Source organism: Fukomys damarensis, unplaced genomic scaffold (assembly GCF_012274545.1).
Source record: "Fukomys damarensis isolate Sample0158 unplaced genomic scaffold, DMR_v1.0_HiC HiC_scaffold_15, whole genome shotgun sequence".
NCBI classification, from domain to species: domain Eukaryota; kingdom Metazoa; phylum Chordata; class Mammalia; order Rodentia; family Bathyergidae; genus Fukomys; species Fukomys damarensis.
The window spans coordinates 57,479,020-57,491,060 of NW_022900927.1; the positions used below are offsets into that span (position 1 = coordinate 57,479,020).

At 39.1% G+C, this 12,041-nt stretch overlaps 1 protein-coding gene across 11 annotated transcripts in view; it reads left to right on the forward strand.

The window, feature by feature from the left end:
• Positions 1–12,041, forward strand: part of Cfap54 (cilia and flagella associated protein 54) — a 267,711-nt gene that overhangs the window by 195,497 nt on the left and 60,173 nt on the right. For 8 of the 11 annotated variants that reach the window (XM_033763843.1, XM_010629151.2, XM_010629153.2 and 5 more), the window contains 4 exons: positions 159–264; positions 1,148–1,241; positions 6,205–6,303; positions 7,152–7,293. In XM_033763843.1, the coding sequence (XP_033619734.1) occupies positions 159–264; positions 1,148–1,241; positions 6,205–6,303; positions 7,152–7,293 (441 nt within the window). Of the gene's footprint in view, positions 1–158; positions 265–1,147; positions 1,242–6,204; positions 6,304–7,151; positions 7,294–9,646; positions 9,735–10,754; positions 10,897–12,041 lie in introns of those variants that run through there. The other 3 variants (XM_019208184.2, XR_781214.3, XM_010629159.1) reach the window with 3 other exon arrangements.

A 12,041-nucleotide genomic window follows, 5' to 3' on the forward strand; every position in this document is an offset into this window, starting at 1 on the left:
AGATAAAAAAAAAAAAAAAAAAAAAGCAAAAACACAAGCAACAACAGACAGAAGTTCAGCATTTCTGCTTTCCTGAATTTCTAGCATGAAATATTTGTTCAGAAGATCTAAGTGATAGAAAAAGGGAAAACCATATATATGTATTTCTTTTCTTTTAGGCAAAATAGAACGTCAAATACTGATAGAAGAGAAATCTCCAAGTATGAAACTTGAGAGTTTATGTGAAGCTATACAACTAAGCTTGAAAAATGATCAGAACTCGGGGTAAAAAACATGCCTTTCCATTGTTACAGTGATATTTGTGTTTGGTGTGAACTTTGCGTTCTGCCAGGACGTTGAATATTCAGGGAGAGGATGAGCAGGAGGCCTTATCTGTCCAACACGGTTACTGGCTTGTTTTTCAAACCTGTTGCTCTTGGCTTTCACCAAGGCCCCTTTATAGTAATGGTGGATGGTGCCCATTGCCGTGCTGGCTTATTGGACTGTAAATTATTTCAGGCCTGTTCCTGATCTCCTCTCAGTCTCAGGGTTGTGACAGTTTAACCTGGACTTCTAAAGAGAAGATGCTTTTTTGCATGTGATTTGTATCTAGAAGGGATATGTGTGGTTATTCTCCCTGGTCATCTACACCAGGGCTGGCCAGCTTAATTCTTCAGAAAAATCAGCTGAATATTGAGCGCAAGCCACTATTATTAAAACAGCACTGATCCAAGTGGCCCCAACTGGCATCTTTGATAGTAAATACACAGACCTAAGTTGTACTCTCTCACTGCTTTCTGCCTAACTATATTTCATTCAGTTTTAACCATAGGAGAAGAGTACGGTAACCTAGTTTACAAGGCAGGTTCCTCAAGTCCTGACTTTTCCTTGCCTGCTGGAATGTTCCCCTATGTTCTACACAGTGGGCTTCACAGCAGTCATAGCGTGCAGTGCTGCCAGTTTAGGACAAACTCTTTCTTCAAGAGCTTCCAGTGCAGACAGGAAGACTCTGGTACCTATGGCCAGAGGTGCTATGAAAAGGAGGTCTGAGTATTGGGAAAGATTCTACTTTTGCCTGTGTTTATCTTTCATGAGCCTTGTCAGGAAATGATGCAAAAAGATTATGAGTGGTAAAGCTCTTAATAAGATTAATGCTGTTTCATTTTAGATTGATAAGAGATGCCTACCTAGAAATGGCTCTGTTGTGTTTTCATCTAAAGATTTCAAAGAGGAAAGTTTCACAGACACCATCCACAGTTAAGGTAATAGCCAAGTTTATTGGAAATTATAAGTTAATTGACTTTGATCTTTCCATTTTAGTAGCACTGTGCTGTTGAGATAATGAGGCATTTTCCTATGTGACTTAGAGAAATTAATCAATTACTTTATAGTCACTCTTTATTTAGATGCCTCTTTGGACAGTTTATGTAGGGCTCTGGAAATTGATTTCATTTAGATTTTTTTTTTTTTTGCTTGTTAAAATGTTATACATGAAAGGTTGGTGTGTGTAAATACTCTTAGGCAACGGATCATTAGTATTGATCAGAATATTGCAGGAAATGATATACTGGTTAAACAGGTGGACAGGTAAAGCTTTCAGTACTGACATGACCTATAAACAGCTGGCTTCTAGAGGCATTCACTGGTTCATCACATGTCTAAAGAGCACCTACTATGATCCAGGCTCTGTTCTAGAGGAAGGTGTAAAGTGTGTCCGAGGTGAGCTCAGTCCCTGCTCTCCTCAGGTTTGTCTTTCATAGAGAAAAATCTGCAGTGAGGATGGTAACATGTGCTTCTTTGAGGAGCTAGGAGAATGAACAAATAATGGGTTAATGCATGATCAATACTCAAAAAAGTGGAACTACTATCTATCGTGATGTAGCTTGAAGTCAGACATCTGTGTTCTCTCTGAAGTACAGTATCTGTCGATGGGTACCCAGGCTGACTCCGTCTTGGCTGTTGTATATGGTGCCACAGCAAATGGGGCTATACAGGTGTTTATTTTATGTGTTTTGTATGACTTCATTTCCATCAGATACATATCCAGGAGTGGGGTAGCAGGAGTGTGTGATAATCCTACTTGTACTTTTTTTGAGGAACCGCATACTATTTTCTGTAGTAGCTATACTAATTTACATTCCTACCAGTGGTGTATAATGGTTCCTTTTCCTTCACGTCTTTGCCAGTATTTGTTATCTGTTTGTTGATAATAGTTATTCTGACTGGGATGTGATGGAACCTCACTGTAGTCTTGAAGTGCATTTCCCTGATGGCTAAAGATATTGAGTACTTTCACTGGCCATTTGGATTTCTTCCTTTGAGTAGTATATATTCAGATCATTTGCACATTTTAATTGGATTACTTTTATTATTAAAAGTTTTTGAGTTATTTGTGTATTGTGGGTATATGTTTGTTACTTCTATTGTGAATGGATTTTGTCTTATTTTTATAGTTGGCTTCTATGTTTTATTATTTTATATTTTGTGTCTTGCTAAATACTTATATTGAGAGAGAGAATTTCTTAGCATTTGCTAAATATGGATCATGTTTTCTGCAAACCAAACAATTGTCCTCCATATCCACAGTGTTTGCATTTTTCTCTTTCTTGTTTGGCTGGGCTGTGAAATACTGTCACTTCTGTCATCTGTGTTCATTTCCACATCCTGATTTTTCCATTCTAACCTCAGGCCCAGCCTTCTCAATAAAACTTTCTGCTCAGTTGAAAATGCCTTCTTTCTGTTTTTTGCATGCCTGGGTAACTAATTTCTTCACACTACAGTTATCTGCTATTATTCTGTGTTCTTCATTTCATACTTGTTAGTCTCAGTCCCAGCATTTAAGGAGGTAAATGGCTCAAGCGTAAAGCTGCAGTAACCTATTGGTTTGGACCTCTTGCCTGAGTGGTTCCACCACAGCCTGTGGCTGGGGTCTTCTAGCCCTGTGACAGCCCTGAGCTGCTCATCCCGGAGACAGATCTGTCCGGTGCCGTCTTCTTCCAGGCCTGGCCCTCAGTCAGGGCAGTCTCAGTGCGTCGAGCTGACTGCTGCAGTGTCTGCTGTACCCACTGCCCTTTCTGCTCCCCATGGTCTTCTAGACAAAAGTCAAATCAAGATGTATTTTTTGTTTTTGTTTGTTTTAGTCTGTAGTTTTGTTACAGATTAAAGATGATCAAAATATAGGCATCAAAAAAATTAAATCCTAGGGGTCCGATTTAAAAATTATCTTTATTTAGATCATTTAAATATTAAGAAATAACTGTTAATGGGAGCTGGGGATGTAGTTCAGTGGTGTTGCTGCCTGCCTTTCAAGCGGAAGGTCCTGAGTTCGATCCCAGGTACTCCCCAAAAGAGAAATAGCCATTGATGTTTATTTATTGTAGTCATATTTAAAAATGTAAAATAGATACTATGTTGCTGGTAAAGGCTCTCTCTGAATTTTTTATGTTTAGAAACCGAATGTGTATGTGTGTGTATATAGATAGATGGATAGATACCGTGTGTACTCATGGTAAAAAAAAAGACTCCATTGTTTCTTTTTTGTTATTCAATAGAACTTTATGATAATATCTCCCCCTTTCAACATTTTCTTTCTTACAAAAATGATTTTAAAAAAGCCTATCAAAAGCTTTAAATACTATTCTCATTTCTTACATCTTTCCCACAATACATTCAGTGTTTAGATCCTCTATTAAAACATTTTTTTTCTCATTGAGTTTGTTGGTACATTGTAGGCATATAGTACAGTTACATTCATCGTTGGGATCTTGTACCTTTACATGACAGGTCTTGGTTCTCATTTTTTCCCATACCCCTAGCCTCCCCTCACACCCTCCTCTCTTCCCCATTTACAAAAACTTTATTTCTATTTTTTCATTTTCTCAGATTTTTTTCTTTGCCCTATTTCCTTTCCCCTACCCTTCCCACTTCCCCTCACCTTTAGCCCTTTTCTTCCTATTTCACATTGTCAATTATACCATTAGGATTTTATTTACAATTATAATTTTTCACACCAGAGAAGCTATTTGGTATTTACACATGTGTGACTTATTTATTTCACTTAAAAGTATAACCTCCATATGCATCCATTTTCCTATGAATGACTCTAATTTCTTATTCTTTATGACTGAGTAGTATTCTATTTTATAGAAAAATCACATCATCTTTATCCAGTCTACAACTGATGGGCAATTGGGCTATTTCCAAGTTTTAGCTATTACAAACTGTGCTGCTGTAAACATGGGTGTACATATATCACTGTGGTATGATTCTTTTAATTCTTTTGGAAAGATACACCGCAGAGGGATGGCTGAGTCAAATGGAACCTCTAGTCCTAGTTCTTTGAGGTAGCTCCATATTGATTTCCATAGTGGTTGCACCAGTCTGCACTCCCCCCAACAACAGAAAAGCATTCCTTTCTTCCCACAACCCTGCCAACATTTATTACTGGTTGATTTCAGCCATTATTTGTGGGGTGAGGTGGCATCTCAGTGTTGTTTTCATCTGCATCTCTCAAATGACCAATAATGTGGAACATTTTTTTGCATATATTTATTTGATGCTTTTACTTATCTGAGAAAATTCTGTTCATTTCAGATGCCCATTTTTGAATTGGGTCTTTATATTTGGGGGGCCTGATTTTTTTGAGTTCTTTATATATTCTAGATAATAGTCCTTTGTCTGAGGACCAGCTGGTAAAAATGTTTTTCCACATTGTAGGTCATCTCTTAGTTCTGTTGATGGTTTCTTTTGCAGTGCAGAAGCTTTTTAAGAAGATGAGATTCCAGTTGTTGATTCTTTGTGCTAATTCCTGTGCTACTGAGGATTTGTTTATAAACTCTTTTCCTATGCCAGTGTCTTCAAGAGTTCTGCCTAACTTATCTTCCAGCAAATTTAGTGTCTCTTTTTTAATATTTTGGTCTTTAATCCACTTGGATTTTAGTTTAGTGTATGGTGAAAGATAGGGGTCTAGTTTTAATCTTTGGCAGGTTGAAATCCAGTTTTTCCAATAACATTTATTAAAGAGGCTATCTTTGCTCCACCAAGGATGGTTGACTCTTGTCAAAGATTAGGTAGCTGAATACATCTGGAGTTGTTTCTGTATCTTCCAATCTATTCTACTGATCCTCAGGTCTGTTTCTTTGCCAGTACCATTTTTTTTTTTTTTATCACAGTGGCTTTGTAGTATAGTTTCAAGTTGGGGATTGTGATACCCCCTGTCATGTCTCTGTTGCCTAGAATGGGTTTTGCTATTCTAGGTCTCTTCTGGTTCCAAATGAATTTTTGGATTCTTTTTTCTAGTTCTGTGAAATATAGGGTTGGAATTTCAATTGGCATTGCATTGAATCTGTATAGCAATTTTGGTAGTACAGCTGTTTACACTATGTTGATTCTTCCTACCCAGGAACAGGGGATATCTTTCCAATTTTTTATATCCTCTTCGATTTCTTTTTTCAGAGTGCTGTAGTTTTCATTGTAGAGGTCTTTTGCTTCTTTCGCTAGATTGATTCCTAGATACTTCATTTTTTGGGGATGCTCTTGTGAAAGGAATTGTTTCCCTAATTTCTCTCTCGGTGAAACTGTTATTTGTGTACAAGAAGGCTTTTGATTTCTGAGTGTTGAGTGTCAATTAAGTCTAGAAGTCTTTTGGTGGAATTTTTTGGGTCTTCTATGTAGAGTATGATATTGTCAGCAACTAGTGATAGTTTAACTTCTTCCTTTCCTATCTTTATTGCTTTAATTTCTTTCTCTTGTCTAATTGCTGTGGCTAATGTTTCCAGAACTATATTGAAGAGGAGTGGTGGTATTAAAATGACCTTTGACTTTACTAAAATGACATTTTATTGGAACACAAATTGCGTTATATCATTATAGAAAATTGGAAAAAATATTTTAAAATAATTTAGTCATCTTTAAAAATTAGGATAACCGTTGTTGTTAACCCTTTTTGTGCTTGTATGCATAGGCAATATATATGTTTGCATTTTAAAAAACAGGATCATGCTTTGTATAGTGTTTTTTAACCTATACTTTTCTTTCCTTCTTATATTTTGAACATCTTTTCCTTTCAGTAAATACATTATTATTGTTAATGGCTAAATAGTATTCCACAGAAGTGTCAGAAGATGAGAATAAGATTCCGACAAAATCTTCAGAAGATGCGGCAGTTTATCAGGACATTTTATATGTTATGTGTTCATTGTGAAACTGTTTTTTTTTTATTCTTAGCCTCCTGTCAGAAGGACTAGTTCTAGTAAAGAACCAGTCCTAAGTCGATTTGAACTCTGCAGTTTATTGGCCTGGATTGCAGTGAGAGCCGCTACCCAGGTTGGTACTGCTCCTGTCAGTCCCCGGTTCAGGCAGTGCGCTCCATCTACCCAAGACAGGAAAACTTCCCATTCTTTCCCATTTGCATTATGTTTGTTTGGAAAGATTGGAAATACTCTGTATTTCACGTAGTGGTTTTAATCTCTACTGGCCAGACCTGGCTCTGTTTGTTTCAATTTTCTTTAATGAAACCACTAATGGATTCGTATGTGTACACATCTGACATTTTGGCAAGTATCTGCCATCGCTGTGTGAGCTGGCCTATTTAAAGTGATTTATCCATTAATTAAATTGTCAAAAGTAAATTACTCGTTTAACTGAAATATATATTGTACATGTCAGGGATCATATATTATTTTTTCAGGTTGTCATTTTTTCTTATAGATTAAATATTACTTTATGAATTCACTTCCCCACATTAGTTATTATATTAGCCTGCTTCATGCTGCTATAATAGACCTGCACACACCAGGTAATTTATAATTAGCGGAAATTTACTGACTTAGTTCTGGAGGCCAGGAAAGCCAGGGTTAAGGGACTGAGCTAGAAAGGACCTGCTTACTGCATCATTCGGGGACCGCGGGTGAAAGGATGCAGAGAGGGAAAGGGGAGGCTGACTTGTCCCGTGAGGAGAGCCCAGTCCCATGACTACCACGCCAGTCTCACCTAGAGGACAAACTCCTCTGACCCCGTCTCCTCTCACATGTCTGAGGTCCTAACGCTGCCGCCTTGGGAATCAGTTTGCGAAGTCGTTCAAACTTTAGAGGCTACGTTAAAACCGCAGCGTTTATGTAGCGAGTGACACCGGAATAAAGATTTCTGACTCCTGACATGTGGATTAATTGTAGGTCAGTGAAGCTGCACTGGCAGTTAACCTCCTCATCGGAAAGAAGAGTTCCAGGGCCGACACAGTGGCTCCGATGGTCTTGCCGAGCATTCCGGAATTTGCCACTGTGGACCTTCTCACCTCATACCCAGATTATTTGCTTGGTATGTTTGAATGTTACGTATTTTATGAAAACTTTGCTTGTAATCACGTTTTCAAACTTTAGCTGCTGTGATTTGCTGGCTTTTGGCATCGAGGGTGCGACAGTACGTGGCACCCGCAGGGAAGCATAGGGTCCAGGCGGAGACAGCCACTACCGAGACTTTTTCTGTGGACGTTTTGTTTCCTTATTTTTATTTCTTTCGCTTCTGATTGTTTTGCTTCTTCAGGTTTCTGGGCCATGCCGGGCATCTCCAACGGGAAGCTCACACTTCCTCGGCGTCTCCATAGATGCCATGGCTGGGGACAGAGCCAGGGCCCTGCACGGCAGTGCGGCAGCCGGGAGGAACGGGTCACCCCTTCCTTTGCTGCACACTGCTTGGCCACACAGTGCGGCCCTTGAAGTCCACATGATTGTTTTGTTATGAAAGGAGCACAGCTAATTATCAAGAGACCTCAGCTGGAGTCCTCCTAGCGGCACATCATTTAGGGTCTTTCAGCTTCATTTTCCTCATCCGTTAACTGAGTCAGTCACAATCTAAACATTTAAAGAGCGTGACTCAAACTTCCAGCATGGTTATTTCTTCTTCATAGTGGCTCCTTATTAATTTGTGAACATGTGTCTGCTTTATCTTGATCATTGCTTTGTACTCTACCAGTTTTTTTGATTTGCTTGGCTATTTCTTTATGTATTGCAGTAGTACAGACAACCAAGTTCCAGTCCTGCACTAAATGAATTGGTCACTAAAAGAGGAATTGTATATAGTATGTACATTACAATATTCAGAACAGAGAAATGGCCAAAGGAAACTCCAGCTTGACGACTTTGTTTTTATTTGGGAAGCTTACATAATATAAGGATATATAACAGAACATAAAACTCCAGTACTGTACTGTACAGTACAATCAGAAAAAATCACAGTAGTGTACAAACAAGGCGTACTGTACAAAAAAGACATTGAGGCTCTATAAATAAGATGTACAAAAAAAAGAGATGGATTGTAAATTTGATCGATGGGTTGTGAGTCTGAACAGTCATTACACAGGTCGGTCATTAAACGAGGAATATCTGTAGTAGAAATGGAACCCAGAGAGCACTGACCTATGTCCTCAGCCCTTCTGAAAAATTTGTTTTGAGAAAGGGCCTTGTTAAATTGCCCAGGATGTCTTGATCTTTAGATCTTCCTGCCTCAGTGTCCCAAGAAAGTACTGGCATGCACCACCGTGCTTGGCCTCTACCAGTATTTAGGACAGGGCTAACAAATTTCACTCTGGATCCTTTTTTTATCACAGTGGCTTTGTAGTATAGTTTCAAGTTGGGGATTGTGATACCCCCTGTCATGTCTCTGTTGCCTAGAATGGGTTTTGCTATTCTAGGTCTCTTCTGGTTCCAAATGAATTTTTGGATTCTTTTTTCTAGTTCTGTGAAATATAGGGTTGGAATTTCAATTGGCATTGCATTGAATCTGTATAGCAGTTTTGGTAGTATGGCCATTTTCACTATGTTGATTCTTCCTACCCAGGAGCAGGGGATATCTTTCCATTTTCTTATATCCTCTTTGATCTCTTTTTTCAGAGTGCTGTAGTTTTCATTGTAGAGGTCTTTTGCTTCTTTCGCTAGATTGATTCCTAGATACTTCATTTTTTGGGGATGCTCTTGTGAAAGGAATTGTTTCCCTAATTTCTCTCTCGGTGAAACTGTTATTTGTGTACAAGAAGGCTTTTGATTTCTGAGTGTTGAGTGTCAATTAAGTCTAGAAGTCTTTTGGTGGAATTTTTTGGGTCTTCTATGTAGAGTATGATATTGTCAGCAACTAGTGATAGTTTAACTTCTTCCTTTCCTATCTTTATTGCTTTAATTTCTTTCTCTTGTCTAATTGCTGTGGCTAATGTTTCCAGAACTATATTGAAGAGGAGTGGTGGTATTAAAATGACCTTTGACTTTACTAAAATGACATTTTATTGGAACACAAATTGCGTTATATCATTATAGAAAATTGGAAAAAATATTTTAAAATAATTTAGTCATCTTTAAAAATTAGGATAACCGTTGTTGTTAACCCTTTTTGTGCTTGTATGCATAGGCAATATATATGTTTGCATTTTAAAAAACAGGATCATGCTTTGTATAGTGTTTTTTAACCTATACTTTTCTTTCCTTCTTATATTTTGAACATCTTTTCCTTTCAGTAAATACATTATTATTGTTAATGGCTAAATAGTATTCCACAGAAGTGTCAGAAGATGAGAATAAGATTCCGACAAAATCTTCAGAAGATGCGGCAGTTTATCAGGACATTTTATATGTTATGTGTTCATTGTGAAACTGTTTTTTTTTTATTCTTAGCCTCCTGTCAGAAGGACTAGTTCTAGTAAAGAACCAGTCCTAAGTCGATTTGAACTCTGCAGTTTATTGGCCTGGATTGCAGTGAGAGCCGCTACCCAGGTTGGTACTGCTCCTGTCAGTCCCCGGTTCAGGCAGTGCGCTCCATCTACCCAAGACAGGAAAACTTCCCATTCTTTCCCATTTGCATTATGTTTGTTTGGAAAGATTGGAAATACTCTGTATTTCACGTAGTGGTTTTAATCTCTACTGGCCAGACCTGGCTCTGTTTGTTTCAATTTTCTTTAATGAAACCACTAATGGATTCGTATGTGTACACATCTGACATTTTGGCAAGTATCTGCCATCGCTGTGTGAGCTGGCCTATTTAAAGTGATTTATCCATTAATTAAATTGTCAAAAGTAAATTACTCGTTTAACTGAAATATATATTGTACATGTCAGGGATCATATATTATTTTTTCAGGTTGTCATTTTTTCTTATAGATTAAATATTACTTTATGAATTCACTTCCCCACATTAGTTATTATATTAGCCTGCTTCATGCTGCTATAATAGACCTGCACACACCAGGTAATTTATAATTAGCGGAAATTTACTGACTTAGTTCTGGAGGCCAGGAAAGCCAGGGTTAAGGGACTGAGCTAGAAAGGACCTGCTTACTGCATCATTCGGGGACCGCGGGTGAAAGGATGCAGAGAGGGAAAGGGGAGGCTGACTTGTCCCGAGAGGAGAGCCCAGTCCCATGACTACCACGCCAGTCTCACCTAGAGGACAAACTCCTCTGACCCCGTCTCCTCTCACATGTCTGAGGTCCTAACGCTGCCGCCTTGGGAATCAGTTTGCGAAGTCGTTCAATTTAGAGGCTACGTTTGGAAAGGGGAGGCTGACTTGTCCCGTGAGGAGAGCCCAGTCCCATGACTACCACGCCAGTCTCACCTAGAGGACAAACTCCTCTGACCCCGTCTCCTCTCACATGTCTGAGGTCCTAACGCTGCCGCCTTGGGAATCAGTTTGCGAAGTCGTTCAAACTTTAGAGGCTACGTTAAAACCGCAGCGTTTATGTAGCGAGTGACACCGGAATAAAGATTTCTGACTCCTGACATGTGGATTAATTGTAGGTCAGTGAAGCTGCACTGGCAGTTAACCTCCTCATCGGAAAGAAGAGTTCCAGGGCCGACACAGTGGCTCCGATGGTCTTGCCGAGCATTCCGGAATTTGCCACTGTGGACCTTCTCACCTCATACCCAGATTATTTGCTTGGTATGTTTGAATGTTACGTATTTTATGAAAACTTTGCTTGTAATCACGTTTTCAAACTTTAGCTGCTGTGATTTGCTGGCTTTTGGCATCGAGGGTGCGACAGTACGTGGCACCCGCAGGGAAGCATAGGGTCCAGGCGGAGACAGCCACTACCGAGACTTTTTCTGTGGACGTTTTGTTTCCTTATTTTTATTTCTTTCGCTTCTGATTGTTTTGCTTCTTCAGGTTTCTGGGCCATGCCGGGCATCTCCAACGGGAAGCTCACACTTCCTCGGCGTCTCCATAGATGCCATGGCTGGGGACAGAGCCAGGGCCCTGCACGGCAGTGCGGCAGCCGGGAGGAACGGGTCACCCCTTCCTTTGCTGCACACTGCTTGGCCACACAGTGCGGCCCTTGAAGTCCACATGATTGTTTTGTTATGAAAGGAGCACAGCTAATTATCAAGAGACCTCAGCTGGAGTCCTCCTAGCGGCACATCATTTAGGGTCTTTCAGCTTCATTTTCCTCATCCGTTAACTGAGTCAGTCACAATCTAAACATTTAAAGAGCGTGACTCAAACTTCCAGCATGGTTATTTCTTCTTCATAGTGGCTCCTTATTAATTTGTGAACATGTGTCTGCTTTATCTTGATCATTGCTTTGTACTCTACCAGTTTTTTTGATTTGCTTGGCTATTTCTTTATGTATTGCAGTAGTACAGACAACCAAGTTCCAGTCCTGCACTAAATGAATTGGTCACTAAAAGAGGAATTGTATATAGTATGTACATTACAATATTCAGAACAGAGAAATGGCCAAAGGAAACTCCAGCTTGACGACTTTGTTTTTATTTGGGAAGCTTACATAATATAAGGATATATAACAGAACATAAAACTCCAGTACTGTACTGTACAGTACAATCAGAAAAAATCACAGTAGTGTACAAACAAGGCGTACTGTACAAAAAAGACATTGAGGCTCTATAAATAAGATGTACAAAAAAAAGAGATGGATTGTAAATTTGATCGATGGGTTGTGAGTCTGAACAGTCATTACACAGGTCGGTCATTAAACGAGGAATATCTGTAGTAGAAATGGAACCCAGAGAGCACTGACCTATGTCCTCAGCCCTTCTGAAAAATTTGTTTTGAGAAAGGGCCTTGT